Source organism: Benincasa hispida, chromosome 10 (assembly GCF_027475165.1).
Source record: "Benincasa hispida cultivar pf3 chromosome 10, pf3_genome.v1.1, whole genome shotgun sequence".
NCBI classification, from domain to species: domain Eukaryota; kingdom Viridiplantae; phylum Streptophyta; class Magnoliopsida; order Cucurbitales; family Cucurbitaceae; genus Benincasa; species Benincasa hispida.
Window position 1 is genome coordinate 49,962,023 of NC_143487.1, and position 21,239 is coordinate 49,983,261.

General features: G+C 35.0%; 3 protein-coding genes across 3 annotated transcripts; 1 reads left to right on the forward strand and 2 right to left on the reverse strand.

The window, feature by feature from the left end:
* Positions 1 to 1,556: 1,556 nt before the first annotated feature.
* Positions 1,557 to 10,036, forward strand: SAE2 (SUMO-activating enzyme 2). Its single transcript, XM_039044388.2, has 11 exons — positions 1,557 to 2,058; positions 2,155 to 2,244; positions 3,339 to 3,422; positions 3,508 to 3,726; positions 4,407 to 4,508; positions 7,520 to 7,978; positions 8,095 to 8,324; positions 8,680 to 8,773; positions 8,872 to 9,054; positions 9,135 to 9,232; positions 9,400 to 10,036. The coding sequence occupies exons 1-11, from the start codon at positions 2,026 to 2,028 to the stop codon at positions 9,734 to 9,736; spliced, it is 1,929 nt and encodes a 642-aa protein (XP_038900316.1). The 5' UTR covers positions 1,557 to 2,025; the 3' UTR covers positions 9,737 to 10,036.
* A 1,408-nt stretch (positions 10,037 to 11,444) lies between these two features.
* Positions 11,445 to 17,491, reverse strand: IMPL2 (inositol monophosphatase family protein). Its single transcript, XM_039044389.2, has 9 exons — positions 16,519 to 17,491; positions 15,449 to 15,527; positions 15,165 to 15,259; positions 15,050 to 15,099; positions 14,623 to 14,747; positions 13,778 to 13,844; positions 12,440 to 12,529; positions 12,139 to 12,250; positions 11,445 to 11,985 (listed from the first exon to the last, which is right to left on the reverse strand). Exons 1-9 carry the CDS (start codon positions 16,871 to 16,873, stop codon positions 11,915 to 11,917), a joined length of 1,044 nt encoding a protein of 347 aa, XP_038900317.1. The 5' UTR covers positions 16,874 to 17,491; the 3' UTR covers positions 11,445 to 11,914.
* Positions 17,492 to 18,659: 1,168 nt separating this feature from the next.
* Positions 18,660 to 20,497, reverse strand: LOC120088777 (uncharacterized). Its single transcript, XM_039046215.2, has 2 exons — positions 19,901 to 20,497; positions 18,660 to 19,141 (listed from the first exon to the last, which is right to left on the reverse strand). The coding sequence occupies exons 1-2, from the start codon at positions 20,417 to 20,419 to the stop codon at positions 18,920 to 18,922; spliced, it is 741 nt and encodes a 246-aa protein (XP_038902143.2). The 5' UTR covers positions 20,420 to 20,497; the 3' UTR covers positions 18,660 to 18,919.
* Between the last annotated feature and the right edge of the window lie 742 nt (positions 20,498 to 21,239).

The window sequence follows — 21,239 nt, forward strand, 5'->3', positions numbered from 1 at the left end:
GGGAGAGACTAGAGGAAGAATCTGAATAAAGGGAAAAAAAGCGAAGAAAAAATAATAGTTGTGGCTGATAAAGAACAAGAAAACAAAGTGAGAAGCAAGAAGGGAGAAGTGGGAGGAAAAATTTGCATGAAGGAAAAAATCGAAGAAAAAGTTGTAGTTGTGTTTGATGAGAAACAAAAAGAAGGGGTGAGAAGTGAGAGTAAGAAACGATAATTTGTTTGAGCGCCAGGGTCTTGCACACGGTTTGGGGACGAGATGATAATTTCGCACGCGACCAATGTAAGTATAAGGCCATTTTTCAAATAAATTTGAATCTTGGGCCAGATTTCATTTGCCCCTTTCCGTACAAAAACCCCAATATTGAGCTAATGATACGTTATTTTGATTGTCTTAGTTTAGTTTCTAAACTTTGAATCCAAGTTGTAAAACTGACTTAATTGATAAAAATTATGCTATTTGAATCGAACGTTTTTATTGGGGCAAAATCCAATATTTTTATCCTATTGATCTTGGATGCATTGAATTAATAACACACTTTTGGATGCCAGTTTTATAGTTGGAATTTGATTTTAATTTCATTGTTCGCTATATGTGGTTGGTAAATCTATATATCATTTCAAAAATTAGTTATGTTGATATTGATTGGTGTACATTTAGGACCCATTTGGATTGATTTAAGAAAAAAGTGTTTTCGAAAAAAGTTCAATTTTATTTAAACACTTTTGATTAAAACTATTTAAAATACACTTCAAAAGCAATTTTTGAGTGGTTGCCCAACACTACAACGTTTTCTAAAATAACTTATTTTTTAAATTAAACACTTGAAAATGTATTCCAAACACACCACTACTATATTTAAGAACTTATGTTTTACTTTTCTTAATTTGCCCTCTTTTATGTTATTTGCTTTCTTGTTTAATTTTGTTAACCCATACTCCCTAATTTTTTTTTTTTTCGTTTTCGTTCAACATCATTGCCACATTTTTGTGTGTGTTTTTTAATTCTTTAGCATTCAAAGTTTTTTTTTTTCGAATATGCATTGTCTACCATTTTTCTACTTCGGGTACATTTTCTTTTTCAACATTTTTTTTTTGTTATGATTAGAAGTAGCTAGGTATTACACTTCCATTTTTTTTTATTTGTTTAAGGTATCAAATCTTTTTCATTTTTTTCTCTTCTTATCATTTAACATGAAATTATTTTTTTAAAACCTTTGTGTAAGACTGAGACCTAGATTGAATAAAATACAATTTTAAATAGTAGTTATAAAAACGTTAGAAATAGGTTTTTATTTCTAATAGAAGTGATTAACTTTTATTTTAATGTTTTTTTTATTATAAACGTAAATATTATTTAGTTTATTTGTTATCTTACTATCAAATATTTAAACGAAGAGACAATTTGAAAACTTAATAAAAATAGTTTTGAAAAAATATATTAATTTGAATATGTTTTGAGTAACACAGTATTTTTTATATAAATAAAGAAAAAATTATCATCAAATATAACACTCTTATTTCATATTTATATATATATATTTCATTTCCAACTAGTTCAAAGCTATTAGCCAGAATTGGAAGTGAATTATATTTAAAAATCATACATTTTTCCAAATATATTTTAAGAGACATACATGAATTACGAAAAAAGACGAAGAAGCCGACAAGTAGTTGGTTGAAATTTGCTGAGCTCAACCTAACTTCGAATCCAAAATCCAAACACCCAACGAAGAATTAAAATTAAAAGAAAATGGAAAAGAAAAATATGGCGAAAGCTTCAGAGTTGAGAGAGTTCAATGCTGACTTCTTTTTATATGTCTTTTCCATTTAGTATTTGGCGCTTCCTTCAGCCGCCCTTCCTTGCGAGAACCCCATTTGTGCGATTTTTTTATAATTTTTTTTCCCACTACTATACCCGTTCGATTCTTCCCAATCCCAGATTCTACACCCAAATCCCCAAAACCCCTTGTAAGTTTATGGTCTTCCTCACTTGTTTGCGTCTTCTCTGAGTCAATTCCCACTTCCAATGGCTTCCCAGCAGCAGTTATCCGCCATTAAGGTATTAACCCTTCAACCATTTCTCTTTTAAGTAGCCTTTTGTCACTCAATTCGACTGTTTTTTGGGCTTATCTCAAATGGGTCGTTGTGTTTGTAGGGCGCTAAAGTGCTGATGGTTGGTGCGGGGGGGATCGGCTGCGAGCTTCTCAAGACTTTGGCTCTCTCGGGGTTTCAGGACATTCATATTGTAATTGGGTTTTTTCGTTTTTCTTCCTAATTTTTTGGTTTGAAGTTCTTTGTTGAGGATCACTGTTTTTGGGTTTTTGTTTTTCTCCCAATTTTGCTTCGTTTGTGCTTAGAAATTTCGACTTAGGTGACTAATATATTGGCACTTTGGTGGGTTAGGGTTTAAATGGGTTAATATGATCGCGCCCGTGAAGCTTGTGGGTGGAGTGGACTATTTGTGTTCGTCATTCTTGTCTTTTGTTTTGCTCGTAGAAAGACGTTTATTTTGTGTTCCCCCCTTCGGGGATGCCCAACCAATACTGTTATGTAAATTCTCCGTGTAAGGTTTTCCATGAAACTATCTTACGCAAGATAGGAATTGTTAGCATTTTAGTAATTTCGTTTTGATGGTAGAATGTTACATCTTCCCCTCCAAATGATTAAGGGGGTGGAAAGAAGAAATTCTTGTACTTTTAGAAGCATCATGTTTAAACAGTTTAGTGTTATGGCACTTCATCGAAAAGTTTCTGATCTCGCTGTCGAGAGCCACCTATTTTGAAAAAAACTAAGTTGTGACTGCTAAGATTTAAAAGATATTTCTCCTCTTCTCGTTGGTAGTGACCTTTATCTGAGGGGATGCTTGAGATATTCTTCTCTTTATGATTGATGCATTCAGGTTCATGTGTAAATACTTCAAATTTTGAGAGGGGTAGGTGGCAGGAGCACCTGGCTCTGCTCTGCCCAACGTGTTGGCTGGACGGTTTAAATTTTAATAGTCGATATATCTATCTTGATAGCAGGTTACTATTATCAATTAATGTTTGTTATTTCATTGTTTTTAATATTGTATTGGTGAAATTTTTTGTTTGGAACCTCGACTGTATCAATGCATTTTTCTTTAAATTGTAAGGGCTGATATATATTATATGTTTTTCAGTGTACACTGAAATTGTTGAAGATCACTTTTAAGAGGTTTAAAATAACAATCTTGCATGTGGACTATGGTGTTCATTGACTATAGATTTGACTTAGGCGTGTTTTTTACCCCATAGACTCATGTGCATTGCTTAATACTTGTTTGCAGATAGACTTATCAAAATGCATTCTAATTTGCAGATTGACATGGACACCATAGAAGTGAGCAACTTAAACCGACAATTTTTATTCAGAAAATCCCATGTAGGGCTATCAAAGGCTAAGGTGAGGAAATTTTCGTTTTTCAACTGTTGGTGGCAATGCAGTTTCTGTCATTGAACTTGACAGATGCTCAATTTTTTTATGCTAGGTTGCTCGGGATGCTGTCTTAAGATTCAGACCTCATGTTAGCATTACCTCATATCATGCAAATGTCAAGAATCAAGAATTTAATGTAGATTTTTTTAAGCAATTTAGTGTTGTTTTGAATGGACTCGACAACTTAGATGCAAGGCGTCATGTGAATCGTTTGTGCTTGGCAGCTGATGTTCCCTTAGTTGAAAGTGGAACCACTGGATTCCTTGGACAGGTGATCTACTTATTCAAATATGTTTGACAAGAAGCTTTTTATCGTGAATGGTTATGCTTATGCATATGAAACCTATCACATCCTTATAATCTTTTTTGTACTTTTAGTTTCCCCTTGGAAACACTGCACAACAGTGTTTGGTGAGGTGAAAAGAGTGGAACCTGTTTCCAATGGAGTACTTAGTTTTTGTGCTTGTTTTTCAAATGTGATTTATTATTATTATTATTCTTTTTGTAATGCATCTGCCTTGCTATTACTTGAACTATGTATGATATAGAGTCTGGCTCATCAAAACTCATTCTATTTAATGTTCAAAGAACTTTTACAATTTGTTAAAATTGTGGAAACTAAACTGGTCAATTATTTTTCACGGATCTTCAAAGAGAGATTTGTGGTAGTTCCTCCTGTTATGTTCCAAAGTGAGGTCCAGGTGATCAAAAGTTGGAACTGTGTGAAGATTGGAGCTGGTTCTTTGAAGAAGGCGGTAATAATTATGAGATTGAGTTGGGCTTGGGCAGATGGCTAAAATGCCAATGGTCACACATACACACACAGAGTCGATGAGTTGAATACTACTCCAACCTTATTTTCTTTTTCATCTCTATTGGCTGGATGTCAATGTGTGCTTAGTCATGGTGTTTTTTCCCTGCTTGAACTATTTAATTTCAACTTTGGCCCAGGTCACAGTCCATGTCAAGGGAAAAACAGAATGCTACGAGTGCCAGCCAAAACCGGCCCCAAAAACATATCCTGTCTGTACCATTACTAGTACTCCGTCAAAGGTACTAACAAGCGTTATGATCTATATTGTTGTTTTCTTCAGTAATCTTCTCAGAGACCTTACATTATTCATTTATTTTCTTTCTTGTTCTTGTGGTTGAAGGGTTTATTACGTCTGATCAAGCTGTTACACCAGTTTTGTTTTACCCTTACTCAATTATAAATCTGAATTGGCGTTTTTGGGTTAATTAGCAATATACAAATTATTGCAAATTCATGATAAGCGACGTGGATTAAAAAATGGTGAGGGTTGGAGTGACCCAATATTTTTGTTTTTGTCTTTTATTAAACAAAAATTTCATCGATGAGATGAAATTACAAAAGATGATCATATCTAATGGATTACAAATAAAAAAACTTCTCCAATTGGTCATAAGATTAGACAGACTATAATTACAAAAAGGAGAGATCAATTTACACCAACTTAGGGATTAGAAAGTAATAGATTTGAAGGATGCATGGTAGTCTTGTTCCTTATCTGTAAAGGTGTGTGAGTTTCGTTCATGCCAAGTAGACCATAGAAAAACACAGATGAAGTTCAGCCAAAGAATCTTCTTCTCCCTTTTGTATGGGTGGCCATGGAAAAGGTAGGAAAGGATGTCTCATGAGTGTTGGGGAAGGGTTGTATGCCATCCAAAATCATCAAAGATGAAATTCCAAAATAATCTGGCTCGATCGTGTCGAAGGAATAAGTGTGTGTGGGATTCACTGGCAGCCTTGCACATGATGCAACAATTTGGAGAGATGAAAATCCACGTTGATCGTTTTTGCAGATCGTTCTGTGTTGAAGCAAGTGTGACTCAATTTCCAAATGAAAAACTTCTGCTTTTTAGGATAACCATTCCAGATGGATTGATAAAGAAATTTGAAGATCAAATCACCTTTAGAGGCCAGAGGAAGTGGAAGGGATTTGGCAGAGAAGACCCCATGTTTCTCTAATTTCCAGCACCAAACATCAGAAAAAGTATTTGCATGGAAAGATTCATGAGCATGGGAGAGGATAGTCCATTCATCAATTTCTTCATCCTTCAGATTTCTTCTAGGAAAAAAATTCCAGCATCAAGTAGTTGGATCCTACATATCAGCAATCGATCGATTTAGCTTTTGTGATATAACAAATAATGAATGGAAGCTATCTTTTAAAGAAAACTCCCCCAGCTAAGATTCTGCCCAGAAGCTAGTAGTGCTGGATTACCAATTTTGCAAGAGATTGGCAAAAATGCCAATTACCCTCAACATTGTGTATGTATCTGCAGGGACTGTGGAGGTGCTCAAAGAGGCGTGACCCGGTTTTAGATCAAAGTGAGGGGAGCCAAATTTAGCAACAATGACTTTCCTCCATAAATTGGATTGCTCTCCATGAAATCTCCAAATCCATGTAGCCAATAGAGAATCGTTTGTCTGCTTAACAACAACAACAATCCCCTAACTGCCTCCTCAAAGGGAAGTTTAACATTGTCCTATCTCAAATTGTGTGCCTCCCTTGTCTTTGGTTCCCTTCCATAGGGATTTCAAGTCTTTCAATATATCACAATTCACAACTGACGGATATAGGAAAAAGAGATAAGTAATATGTGGGGAGATTGGCCAACACAGTTGGATAAGGGTCAAATGGCCTTCTTTGGATATATGAGAGTGACTTAAAGAGTGAAGTCTTTTTTGAAAATTTTCAATGATAGGGACCAAAAGGCTGAAGTTTTAGGCTTCCCACTGAGAAGCAAACCCAAGAATTTAGCCAGCCAACTACCAACATTAAAACCCATCCTAGCTGCCAAGGTGTCGATGGTAGATTATTCAAGGTGAATCCCAAGAACTTGGACTTTTGACAATAATATTTAGCCTGGAAGCAACTTCAAAATCTCTAATCTAAAAAGAAAATATGTATTAATCAAGCTCTGGTTAGCATAGGAGAACAAATTTGTGTCGTCAACAACTGTAAATGAGTAATGAATATCTATTATGAAGTCTTCCTCACTTCCAACCTTTTAACGGTGTCTCTAGACTCTGCAAGAAAAATCATATGGCTCAACACGTCCATAACAATGGTTAATAAAAGAGGGGAGAGGGGCTCACCTTGTTGAAGTCCTCTAGATGCAAATTCTCCCACTGGCTTACCGTGAACAATAATGGAGGAATTTCTGGATGAGATCCTGATACACCTTTATCCATCTCCTCCCTATTGGGCCAAAACCTTCAGCATCAAGAATTGGATAAAAATCCTCCACTTTAATGTCATTTTTTTTCTTAGGAATAAGGCAAATGTATGTGTCATTGACATTGACATTAACGATAGCATTTTCAAAAAAATCCTCGAACACCCTTTTGATAGCATCCTTGAGGATGTATCAGGATTTTTCTTGAAAAATTCAGCAGTGAGTCCTTCTTGGTTTGGTGATTTATCAGCACCCAAATCACTGGCAGCAAAGTGGATCTCTTCTTGTGTAAAAAGCAGTTTCAAGATTCAATTTTGTTCCATAGAAATAGGGCTTCAATTAATAGTCTTGAGAGAATTTTTGGTCATCTTGAAGAGAATATTTCTTCTGTTATTTCTAGAGAGGATTGTGCGGCCAATTGCATTGCCTTCATTGATAATAAGTTCTACAGACTCGAGAGGACTAATATAATAGCTGAGTTCATTAAAAAAAGAACTAATATGAGGCTAAGTGACTAGGTTGTAATTATTGACAATTGATATTAACAAGGTCACATATTTTTATAAGACAGCCATCTCTGTAACTAATTAAAATTAATGAGTTTACAACTAAGAAATCCTAATATATCAGTAGATCATTCAACCATGAACCAACTCATTTACTACACTCAAGAATTGGGCAGCTCAATATTTGAAGAATGTATGATCATAAGTTCATAACTTGACTACTTATCGTGGCTCATCTTAGGTTGTGTAGCCGCCCCCCTCCTCTTTTTTTACTATTTGTTTAAGCGAAGTTTAATACTATGAGTTTCTGCTTTTTCTATTCTGCAGTCTAATATGGTTGTATGGACTTTGCAGTTTGTTCACTGCATCGTTTGGGCGAAAGATCTACTTTTTGCGAAGTTATTTGGAGATAAGAATCAAGAAAATGATCTAAATGTGCGTTCAAGTGATCCTGCAAGTTCATCAGATCATGCTGAAGATATATTTGAACTTAGCAAGGACGAAACTATTGAGCACTATGGAAGAAGAGTATTTGATCATGTATTTGGGTACAATATTGAAGTAGCTTTATCTAATGAAGACACTTGGAAAAATCGCAATAAACCTAGGCCTATTTATAGTAGGGATATCTTTCCTGACGAACCAACTAAACAGAATGGAAATGCAGACAAAAACTGTGCAACTGATGGCCAATCCTCAATTTCTGCTATGACATCTCTAGGCATAAAAAATCCCCAGGAGATATGGAGTCTTATGGAAAACTCCAGAATCTTCGTTGAGGCTCTTAAACTTTTTTTCACGAAAAGGGAAAAGGTTTGGTTTTAACTTCTTGTTTTATGATTAAAAACCTTTAGATTTCTTGATCTCCTTGTGGCAGCAAGTCTTAGGTCTGTGGACTTTTTAAACTTCATTTGGGGTGTGTTATGCAGGATGTTGGGAACTTGGCTTTTGATAAAGATGATCAGTTAGCTGTGGAATTTGTCACTGCTGCTGCAAACATTAGAGCTGAATCTTTTGGTATTCCAATGCATAGCCTTTTTGAATCTAAAGGCATTGCCGGTAACATTGTTCATGCCGTTGCAACAACCAATGCAATAATTGCTGGGTTGATTGTGATTGAGGCAATTAAGGTGCTGCAAAATGATGCAAACAATTACAGGCATGTGGAGTTTCTTCATGTTGCTATGAGATTTCATATCATGTTCTGTTTTTAATCTTAGTTATTGTGGTTTACAGATGTTTTATAATAGATGCTCTGGAATCTTGTTATGTGGTTCATTATTTCTGTGCTTGTACATTATTTTTTGGAATCTTGTTTTGTTTATGTGGTGCGTTGTTTCTGTGTTAATATCGTTTTACATTTGTGACAACACCGTATATGTAGAATTTTATTTCCTATCAGAAGTGACATTTGAATTTCACCAAAATTTTGAGAAAGCAAGAATGATTGTATCGAACTTCTTGTTTGTCTACTGGTTCTGTTGAATCTTATCCTGTCTTGAATGCGCTTGTAGGATGACATATTGTCTTGAACATCCTTCAAGGAAGATGCTTCTAATGCCAGTGGAACCTTTTGAGCCTAATAAATCCTGCTATGTTTGCTCTGAGGTACTTTCTATGTTTTTTATCCTTGTGTTTTGTTGGGTTATTTTGTGGAAGTCCATTGCAGATTTTTACTTTACTCGCATATATCATGATGAAAACAGACACCGCTATCACTCGAGATAAATACGCATCGTGCAAAGCTGCGAGATTTTGTTGAGAAGATAGTCAAGGCCAAGCTTGGGATGAACTTTCCACTTATTATGCATGGAGCTGCCCTTCTTTATGAAGTTGGCGATGATCTTGATGAGGACATGGTGGCAAACTATACTGCAAACCTTGAGAAGGTGTGATTTTTTCGTTAAATGCATTAATCATTAGTTTTTTTGCCCCATGAAAATTTAGTCCTTGCACACATGTATTTCAGGTACTGTCGGAACTTCCTTCACCTGTTGTTAGTGGGACTATATTATCGGTTGAGGATCTCCAACAAGAGCTTAGCTGCAGTATCAACATCAAACATAGGTATTTCAACTTACTCATTTTTGCACATACCTTTTGATGTTTTCAAATTTCTCTTGTATTTGGAAGTCAAACTCAAATAGGTAGCCCCATAGAAGAAGATTGATCTTTATAAATCTCCCCACCAAATAGTTGAGTTACTTTTACAAGAATCACAAATATCTGTGCAGAGATGAATTTGATGAGGAGAAGGAACCAGATGGTATGGTTCTATCTGGATGGCAGCAGACTTCACTGGAAAAGGGTGATACCAGCAATACTTTGGGCAATGGAGAAAGCACCTCAAAATCGTTGTCCTCTGCGATGGATGCTGATAAGAATGACGACTCAGACATTGTTGCATCTGGAAGAAAAAGAAAACTGGATGAGGCATCTTCGGCTGTCGATATATCAATTGAAGCTAATAGCTCGAAGAAACCTGAAGTGCTTGATGACGACGACGACGACGACCTTGTCATGCTTGATGATGGGGACTCAGCTATCAACAAGAAGAAAAGATTGCAATAATTGCTTCTTGGATTTAACGGAGGAATGCTAACCTAATTTTGTTCTGTTAGGAAGAAATGGTGATTCTTTAGGTGCTTCATAATTTTTCTTAGATCTTATGTGTAATCCTTTTTGGAGTTAGGCGCATCAATTGGTCTCTCCTTGCCCCATCTTGTGAGTTCAGATGTAGCAGAATGTTGTTATATTTCCAAGCATCAAATTTAGAAGCTAGAGTGATTGTAACACTAAACAGAAGTCTCAACCTTTTGGAAACTTATACTATCTTATGACAGTAATCAATCAAAAATATATTTTCAACAATTATCATTAAGCTATTGACAAACAATGAATTACAATAAAAGAGACCCAAGAAACAAAGTTGAAGAAAACCTAAAAAACTCCAAAATCTCAACTTTCAAAGTTCACAACTGAGAATAAATTTGCCGTGGAAGATGGCCCTTGGCAAGGATATGGAGGGAATTGCATCATTTGGCACATGATTGACCTTCCGTATGATAAAAAGGACAGTATTAATATCAATACAGAAGAAAAAGCATCCAAATTCTTGCTCATGTGTGCACTTCCCCTTTTAAAATTGCAATTCCTTCCTACTGTTATCGAATAGCAACCAATCCATTTGTGACATGATGGAACTTGCCAATGTGATTTGAAGATATTACACAGAGAACAGGGCTGTGAGAGCGCAGTTGCAGCATAGAGAATAACAAGGATGTGTTTTAAATTGTCTGAGATGGAGGAGACTTATTAATGCTAAATATGGCTGTCCTTTAAATACTCACGCCCGGGTTTTTAAGCAATCCAAGGGCTCTTGGACACATTGCAAAATAAATGGCTCTTATCCATACTAATATTGCTCATGTAATTGGCAATGGCGTTTTTACATCCTTTTGGAATGACACTTGGGTCGGAGAATCACCCTTAAAAACAGCCTATCCCTGATTATATGCAATCTCTAGACATAAGGAAGCTTCCATTGCACAGTGCTGAAATTCGGATTATGAGTCTTGGGACCTTGGGTTGAATGGACTATTCTTTCCTCCTTGCTCGTTGCCCCTAGTTACACCACAGTAGAGGATAAATGGAGATGGAATCCGGAAAAATCTGGGCAGTTTACAACTAAATCTCTCATCCTTCACCTTGCTTCCAGTGGCCACGAACATAACGCTTTCCTTTATAAAGATATTTGGAAGGGTCCAATCCCAAACAAGATTCGGTTCTTTCTATGGGAGGTTAGCCATGGTAGCATTAACACTGTCGATGTCCTCATAAAGAAAGACTCCTTGGATTGTAACTGCGTCCAATTGATGTGTCCTATGTCGCCATTCTGGTTTTTTTGGGACTTTCCACAATCATTTTGGAGAAGATATTATCTTGTTATAGTTATAATATGGTCTTCCCATATGAACTTCCTCTTATCCTATTAAATATGCTTTCTTATTGGTCACCCTGTCAGGGATGAGATGGAGATTTCATGGACTTTCCTCATCAAAGGCTTCTTCTGGCTCCTTTGGAACAAGCAGAATCATCGTATTTTTTGAAGATAGAGTTGGAATTCACATAATTTTTAGATCATTAGTTATATACATCAAGACAGGAATAGCAATATGTAACTCTCATGGCGCATTTGCCCTTTTGTAATTTCATTCGATAACTAAATGTTTCTCATTGAAGAAAAAAAAAAGGATAATAACAAGGAAAAACAAGAGGGTTACACAATTTAGAACACTTCCCTGGAAATTTCTTGTGGTAACCACATCGAAGATCGTACATCCATAGACAAGAATAATGAAGAAATGATCCCATGAAAAACGTTTTTTTACATATGAAGGTAATGGAAAGAAACCACAAGCTATATGATCTCCAATTGGGGGTGTAATTTCAATTATTGATTATCATCTGATGGCTTTGTTGAAAGGACTAGACTTCGTCATAAAAGAGTTATCACCCCCATTCCTCAACATGTAGAACAATGAAGGGAGAGAGGGATCTGTACCTTCTATTAATGTTGTGCACTTAAATAGTCACCAATAACACATGAAGATAAAGATAAACCTACACTAGATATGCTTTGCAATTTTTTTTTAATTCTGTGTTACGTCCAGTCCAAGAGGCCAAAAGTTGCTGTCAAACTGAAACTTCAAAGCCAACTATTCTTTCTCTAGTGAGTATCTAGAATTGTCAGACCCATCTTAATGATTCAAGGGCTTGTTGATGTATACCTTTATCCCCAGCTGCTAACACATTAAAACCTGACATAAAGGATCAGTTTAGTTTCATGTAAAACATGCAAGCTTTATATGTTCAATAAAATGAGATTCAGTTTGGTTGCTGTATTTCACGGTAAAGGAAAAGTATAAAGAAAAAACTAGAGTTCAAGTTTACATATAAGAAGGGTAGATTACTTGTTGCTCGAGAATTAGGTAAGGCTTCCCAACAAAGCTCATCTCCTTTCCAATCGGTTATTTCACCATCAGCCCCTTTGATTATGGGTATTAGAGAGAGGAAATCATACGGCTGAAAGAATTAAAAGCAATCTTGATTACATCTTCATATGCTAGGCAATTCAATACACATAAAATGCCCATGTAAATAGTGCATGAGCTCAAATAGGAGTATTCCTGGACTCTATTTCTCACTGTTGGCCATGTGAATAGAAAATGGTCACCTATGAGTAACATATACATATGGCAGCCGAACAATTACCTTGAGACCAGATTCAATCACAAGATCTACAAAACCCGACGCTAAAAGGGCATATGCGTAGCAGTCACAACCATACAGGGGAACTTTTACCTGTACAACAATGTCAATTTGTGAATATAAGTAAAGACCAAACAAGCTCAAAACCTCCTACAGATCAATGAGTTAGAAGAGAGTCAAAAGGATATATCCATACAGAATAAAGTGAAGTCTTTTTAGGAAGAAATCAAGCTCCGCTTCTGTATTTTTCTAGTATTGCTTTTAATTTATACATTTTTTCACATTGGCTCACATGGAATCTTGTTGTCCATCGACTACACCTTACACCTTACAGCCTGACCTTAGGCCCCGACTCACCCCCGTGGAAGAACATTCCCGTAAGAGAGACATGATGAATTGATTTCTTAACTATGTTTTAAGATCTTTAAAACTTCCTTAATCTAGCATACAACATCGCAGCGGGTAAATTATGTCAGGGAGACATGCTGTCCTAACACTTGTGTGCATTAAATTCTCGTTTTCTCCCAAGCTACCAAGACATACCTGGCTGATGGTGACCGGTGATTCGTCTTCTAGCAATATAGTTTCCATATCACCAGTTGACTTAATTTCATTGTCTTTACTATTGGATGATATTTTGGAGTGGGCAATTGACCAAAAAAGGATCTCAGTGTATATTAGTTGTCACATTGGGGAAAAGGGAAGTCCTCGCCAAACAGAAGGATTTGCCATCATTTGAAGCTGCTCAAAACCTCATCAAGAATCAATTTCCTACTTTTCACCTTGAGAACAAGGTAATGTTAGACTCTAGAGGGAAATGTTATGTTAGACCTCCATTTTTAATATGAAGAGCCGTAATAAAGGGAAATCTCTATATGATATTTAGAGGGGATGGGAGAGTACTTCCCCTAAGAAAAAAATATGTAACTGTATGATACCACGTGATTAACTTGATTGGGTAGTAGTAGCAGGAATAGGAGTTCATCCATCGACTTTGAGTTTAGTTTGTAACTGTGATTACGGAAAGTTCTACTCTTCAGATAATGATTAATGAAAGTGGCTTATGGCACAATTACAATTCCTAGAAGATAAGGGCAAAATGGGTGGGGTGTATCTGCCCATTAAGCCAAGATAGTGAACCTATTGGTTGTTGGTACAATCCTACAGATCCAAGATATAAACTGCATTCCACTGAGATGGTATAAATTTCTTTGCACCAAATAAAACATCAAGTAACTTCTGATGTTTTTACCAGAAAATGAGAAGATATCTCATATCTTTTGTGTTGACATCAAACATCGCGAGAAATATTCAGAATATGCAATTTCTCATCATACATACCTTGTTCCTCACACGAGCAAATGCCTCATCTGCTTCTCCACTGAAAAGGTGAGGGCTTGTAGTATATCTACACAGACAGAGCATAAGAAAACCAAAAGAAACCAAAAAAAAAAGAAAGAAGAGTAAAAAAGCCTTAAACACCCAAAAGAAAAGGTGAAAAGTAAACCCATCAACTTTTGGAGTCTAGATTTTGGTTCCCAACTCCTATTTGTAATTTTTTCTCCATGAACTCTTAAGATTTAATTCCAATTTGGGTCCAATAATAGTCCTAGCCTTTAAAATCCCATTCTAAGCTATTGAAAACATGAAAAACTATTGTCGTATTCAAATTATCACTTTTTTTTTGGCCAGGACAAAATATGGGTTCAATAGTAGGTAAAGCACCAAATGAGAAGGAAAGATGAATATATTTAAGATGTCTGGGAGGTGGACAGTTGAATTTCACTCCCAATTCGGCACATGATTTGAATAAAAACTGCATGCTGGACATGCAGCACCGGAACTGTTCCTCTATAGGTCTTAAATGTTAATAATAAGAGAAAAAGATGTCACTATTAGGGATAAATTATTAAAATAAAGAAATGAAAAGGGTAGAACAAATATAACAGGATGCGCTAGAAGTCCCACGTCAAAAAAGCGTGGGAGCTAAAACCAGGGATAATGAAAATAATACAAAAGAAGGAAAGGTTTCTCTACCTTGCCCCCAATATCTGCACAGATCCTAAAACAAAAGGGAACGTACAACAAATGCGACTAAAAGTGAGAACACTATTGCTCACCATGAGTAATATATAGCCTGAACTCTGAAACTAAGATAAGAAAACACCATGAAAGGAATAACATACAAATAGGCCTGTGATATGTCTGAACAGGTTCTTGTAGATACGTTTTGCCCATTCAATGTAGTTCTCCTCCCATTTAATCCTATCCATCTTTCTCTCAGAACAGGCTGATCAATGATGCCCAAAATCTGAAGATTAATGATATCTTATAAGTAATATGGTACCAAAGGTAGAACATCTGGGAAACATTTTTAGATATCTTCATCTCCACTTTTCCTAACTTCAAAATTGCATCACTATATTTCCTTTCTATTTGATCCAAAAATTATTTGAACTTGAGATCAATGTCAAGGCTTTTTCCACACAATATGCTATAGGTAAACCTTATAAAATGAGGTAAACAATTCAATAATGGTAAAAAATATACATCTTACTAATGAGAAAATATAACAAGCAATAATAGAGGAAGAGGGTGGTCGATTGTCCTTACTGGTTTCCCTCTATATAACAATGCAATGAGAGTTCCAAACAGGGGCTTTCCTGGAACATTCTGACGATCAATAACGACTAAATCAGATAAGGAAAAAGGAGCACCGGGGAAGTACCAGTGATAAAACTTTTCGTGCCATCGATGGGATCTAAAACCCAAACATAATCAGCTGAATTTTCTTTGCATCTCCATCCCTTTTCCTCACCATAACTGCAATTGCAACATATTTATATTAACAAAATGACACATTATTGATTGACATCATCGTTTTTTTCGATAGGGTTACATATAAGAGTTTCAGAAGAGATTGAAATTTTGGTTCATATTAGACTCAAGCAAGACTTGACAATGTTTTCACGAGGGCCAAGGAGAAAAGCTAGAATTGAATGAAAAACTAACATAGCATGAGAAGGAAAGTTCTTCAATATAACTGAAACCATAGACTCCTCCGCTGCTTGATCTGCCACAGTCACAGGACCTGTTGATGCAGAAAACGGCCCCGAAACCAGACCTTTGTTATTAGGTACAGAGAGCTCCGGAAATGACCTTCTAACCAGTCGTGCACCATCAAAAATGAAAAATTATATCAAACGGAAATGTAGTAAACGAGACACCCATACTCATCAGTGTAAAAGAAGATGCCTGATTTTGTTGTACATTAGCAACAAATGCCTTGATATGGAGTTTCAGGGAAAAAAATTATGCCAAGCAGTCTCCACTTTGCCAATTTGGGAGGCATGTTATATTGTGTGGGAAAGAATGTCTTACCTCGTTTCTTGTTTTTTCTTTTTTCTCTAATGAATTATACCTTCTAAGAAGACAATCGATGCTTAGAGCTAGAAGAATTGAAAATAATAAATAAAAAATCAATTACCATCCTTTTTCTCTTATTTCTGTTGATGTCCATTAACATGCTGAAACATATTATATAACACACGTTCAAAGACACCTTTTTCACTTCGCTATTCTCTCAAAAGCAATCCATCCAACATCAAAACTATTAAATCACCAATTGACCAAAAAGTTTATGCTTATAGGTGAAAGTAAATTTAATATTATATCATCCAATACTCCCTTCACTTGTAGTAATTGGAGAGGAAATAACATTGCAGGAGTTTAACCATCAGACCTCCGGCTCTTAATATCATGTTAAATCATTGATTGACCCAAAAACTAAAGCTGATAGATTATGGTAAATTTAGTATTGTATCATCTTTCAGAAACTCCCAATTTTCTCACCCCCTAGTCAACGATCTTTTCTCTTAGTCTTATCATCTGTTCAAAAATTTCACCTTGGCATTTCATCAAAAACTTCCATTACAATAACAATACACAACATAAAACCATTAACAGTTAAGCCCATTTCCCTTCAGCAAGTTTCGTCAACACCACACACCACCACCACCCCCCCCCCCCCCCCCAAAATAAACAAAAACCAATGCACAACTTAAAAACAGCAAACCACATACTGAAATCCGCCTTATCAATGATCTCGAACTTCTGGCGAAAATACTTCCGGATGACTTCCCCAGCAGCATCCGCGACCCTGTTGGCAACCTCGGCAAAGCGATCAAGGTCATGACCATCAAAACCCATGTCAATGGCAGTGTCGACATCGTTAGAGAATTGGGAATTGGACGACATTACTGAAGAAACAAAGTGGGAACAGCGGGAAGGGAGAGAAACGAAGAGGGAAGGAGAGGATGGAAGCGAGGGAGTGGAGAAATGGGAGAAAAGAGAGGTGGGTTTAAAGGGGTTTGAAGGGGTGGAAAGAGAGGGAAAATTGGTGGGAGATTGAGAAATTGAATGCGAAAGCGAGAACATTGTAGGAAGAAGGAGAGGGAGAGAAGTAAAGGGAGGAGGAATGCAATTGAAGTAAAGGGGAAATCTGTGAAGTGGCTAGAGACTAGAGAGGATGAGAGGGCGCAAGGACAAGAACCGCTTTTAGTACTCTTTGTAACTTGGGAGTCGACTCATTGCATAAACATTGCTTCAAATTTGTACCAAAGTTGGGCAATAAAATATGCAATATTTTTCTCAAATTGAAGGGTTTCTTTTTTAACCTCTAGTTGTGCCATATTCTCATGAAATTATCGAAATGGAACCTCATGCGCAGGTACCCTCTTACTTTCACTCTTCACTTTCTCAATCTCTCTCACTTATTCTTAGTCTCCTCTCTCTTTCTCTCTCTCATCCTACTACTGACGTTTCGAGCAACATTCAGCGATATCTCTGCAACGTTTTGATGGCCTACCATGACTGAACAAAAGAAAAATAGAAAATGTCTAGTTGAATGGAGAAAGAAAATTTGTAAAGAAGAAAGAGGAAGAGGAAAAAGAAAATTGAGAGTAACTTTGTAACTTTAGCAAATGATGATGTAAGCTAGAGGGTAAAATTCTTAAGTTTCAAAAGTGGAACAAAATAATTTTAGGCTCGAGATTCTATTATACAATTATCTTACTAAAGTTATAGCTTAGCTGGGCACATATGTGCATTAACAATGAGGAGAGATTAGTCTATTTGAAATTCATGGATTACATTGAGCTTAAAAAATACTTCTAGTTCTTTAAAGCTAAAGATATCCATAAAATTGAGTTTATTTTCAACCTCAAAATTGAGGGAAATTTTGGCAACTCTAAATCTCATCGCGTTTCTTTTAAATTTAGAGTTTCAATTCTCCATTTTCAAATCGTTGACACAAAATTGCATATTTAAGATACTTCAAAATTTAAAAAATAAGAAATTTTTATTCAGTCTAACTTATGATGCTAACAATAAAGATCAAGTAAAATTTAAATAATCATACGAAAAACAATATACAGATTTATGTGATTTACTCATCATATGTTAACTATGAAAAGATTGGTTTCATTATCATGAAAAGAACAAAACACATAATATAGAGATAACATAAGAAATATAGAAACACCAAAGCCATACAATTATTTTATACCTACTTAAAACCCATTTGGGTAAAAATCGGGTAGAAATCAAATCACGTACCTAAGAGCTTTAGATAATACATTGTTATATGAATAATATCACAAAAACCAGAAAATAAATAACCTTATATACTTGAAAAATACAACCTTATATACTTGAAAGTAACTGTCTCTCAATATAATAACAAATCACCTCTAAGAGAGAATAAATTACCTGCTTCAATAATTGACTTGACTTTAGAAATCAATCACTCTGCCTTCTTCAAGTTGATTAATTACCAAAAAAGACATGAATTGATTAATTAAAAAAAACATATTCATTCATAAAGTTATACTACTTATTCCAATATGTATCTTTTGCTTTGAAGATGATAAAAGACTAGATTTTGTTTGAATTAATCATTTTATTTAGATGTTTTTCTAAAATTTATTTACCTCGCATCAAATACAGTACGAGAATACCACAATCCGAAACAGATTCTCTTGATCTTGAACTTGAGAACAAATACATCTTCCGATCTTGAATTTAAAAACAAATATTTTCCAATATTTACACACAAAAGTTTATTCAAAATAACCTAATTTGTGGTTTTGTTATTAATAATTTATGGAATTGGAATGTGATATAATATGAAAGTCCCAAATCCCACCAATGTGACACCCATGGCAATATATAAAAGCATAAATATACTCTCCAGTTCTACAAGTCGAAATTCAAATAAATGTACAAAAGATTACAATTAAAACTTTCAAATTACAAAGAACGAAACTTCCAACGACAAATTTGGAAATCAAAATATCCAAAAGTATTAAATCTGAAAAAACATAGCCAAATCCATAAAAACACATACAAACACAAGTTACAACAACACACAAACATATATACTAAATAAGTTTCCATGATAATTGGAAAGCAGACAATTTGAGGTTAATGGTGATGGCCAGGCAATCTCTCTTTTATCTTCTCCATAACCCCCTTCTTCCCATGTTCTTGATGTTCGACGGTGGACGTCGTCACGGTGGTGCTTTGGTGGTGCTCCGCCCCCGTCGTGCCAGCCTCTTTGTGTTTTCCGCTTCCCGTCAACTTTTCCTTTATCTTCTGTGTCAGCCCCTTCTTCTTCCTCCTCCCGCCTTGCCCATCGTCCTCCGACTGCACAATCGTCGTCAATTGTAATTATTCTAAAACATAATTTAATAATTGGATTTAAATATGTAAAATGAAATATAATTGTGAATGAACAAACAAGTGTTTCGAAGTGGGTTATGAATATGACTAAAACCTAATTTTCAAAAACATAAAACAAAAGATCAAATGATAATTACCAAACTAAAAACTAGCCTATTTAAAATTAAGTTTAACAAGCTTATTCTGACCATCTTTGTTTTGTCATTCACTCACCACCCATGTCGATTCACTTCCAACCCATGTTTTAAAAAGCCCGACCAAGTTAAGAAAAGAAAAAAAAATTAATATAATTATAAGAACGGTCAGATTGACTTAACAAAAAATATTTTTTTTAAATTCATTTTTATTTAAAAACTTCTGATAAAAAGTTATTAAAATACACCTGAAAAATTATTTATATTTCAAACACACCCTAAAAATATAAAAAAAAAATGTAGGCAATTTGGAAGTTTGATAACCATAGTAGGGAAAAAAAAAAAAACAACATTTTGAATGAATTTTGATGATATAAAAATTATAAAGATATAAAATTTAATATTAAATTAATTTAAAGTCATTAAATATACGAAGTGATTTTAAACATTATAAATATAATTTCAAGGATTTTAAAATCACTCTTAACATTTATTAAAAACTTGTAATCTAATTTTAGTTTCTAAACATGGATAAAGAAAAAAAATTAAAAACAGTAAAAAAACGACTTTTAATTCACAATTTACTCACGGAGCTAGAGCTGGAGCTGCTAGAACGACGCGGCGAGCCGTCATGGGCTTCTCGAGTGAGCTGCGTCTGGGCGACGTCGTCTCCGGCAGGGGTGGTGGTGGTGGCGGCGGCGGTGGTGGGGGTGGTGGTGGTGGAGTCAAGTTTGGAGGGTGAGGTGGCGACGACTCCGGTCAGATGCATGGGATTGCCAAATTCGTCGGTCAATTGAACCGGGTTTCCACGTTCGTCGGTCAGTTGAACCGGGTTCCCATGCTCATCTCGTACATTAGCCATTGTGGATAATATTCTGCTCTGTAAAGATAGATCACAAAGAAATGATCTTTGAAACAAGCTAAGCACATAGCTTGGGGGAATATAAATATATAATGGGGGTTTCCTAATTTTGCATTTGCATGTTAAGGATAGAATTTCACACGTGTACACTGGACAGAAACCGTGTGGGAATGCAGCCGCCACGTGTGGGATGTTTGGGACACGTGTGAGTTGGTGAGGCTGATGGAATTTCGATGATATGAACATGGTTTTGATTTTGGGACTGATGTCGGAGATGCGAAGAGAGTTTATATTGAAACGACACCTATAGCATTGTCCTTCTCTAACTTTTTTCGATTAAAAAATATTTTTTATTCCTAAATTTGTTGAAAAGTAACTTTAACTTTAATTAGAAATAATTTAGATTTGTTTTTTTTATTATTTTTTTAAAAAATAAAGTTTATAGGTACTATTTTTATTTTAAATTTCTTTTTTGATTTAAAAAATCGAATCAAGTTTTAAAAATTAAAAAATAGTTTTTATTTTTGAAATTTAGCTAAGAATTTAACCATTATACTCAGGAAACATACAAATCAATATAAGAAATTGAAAGAAAATAGACTTAATTTTTAAAAACAAAAACAAAAAATGAAATGGTTATCAAACAAGACCTTAGTTTTGGTACCTTCATATTTGTAACAATTTAGTTGTTATACTTTAATAAGTAACAATTTGATCTCTATATTTTATAATTTGTAACGATTTAATCCTAATATGAAAAAGATTAATAAGATTTAATGAAATTTTTTATACATATAGATGGAATAACGGATCAAAAATTAAATTTATTTATAAATTGTAAAGGCAAAGTCGTTACATAATAAAAGTTGACACTTCGTTTTGATGAAAATTTTCATAATATAGACTAAATTATTACAAATTAAAAAATATATAGATTAATTCGTTGTCAACTAAAATTTAAGGACTAAATTATTAGAAGTTTAGGGACTGAAATTATTTTTTAAAACTGTTTGACTTCACCTTTTTGTTTGCCTGTCTTCTACGTAGCTCTTCCTTCACTCTTTAA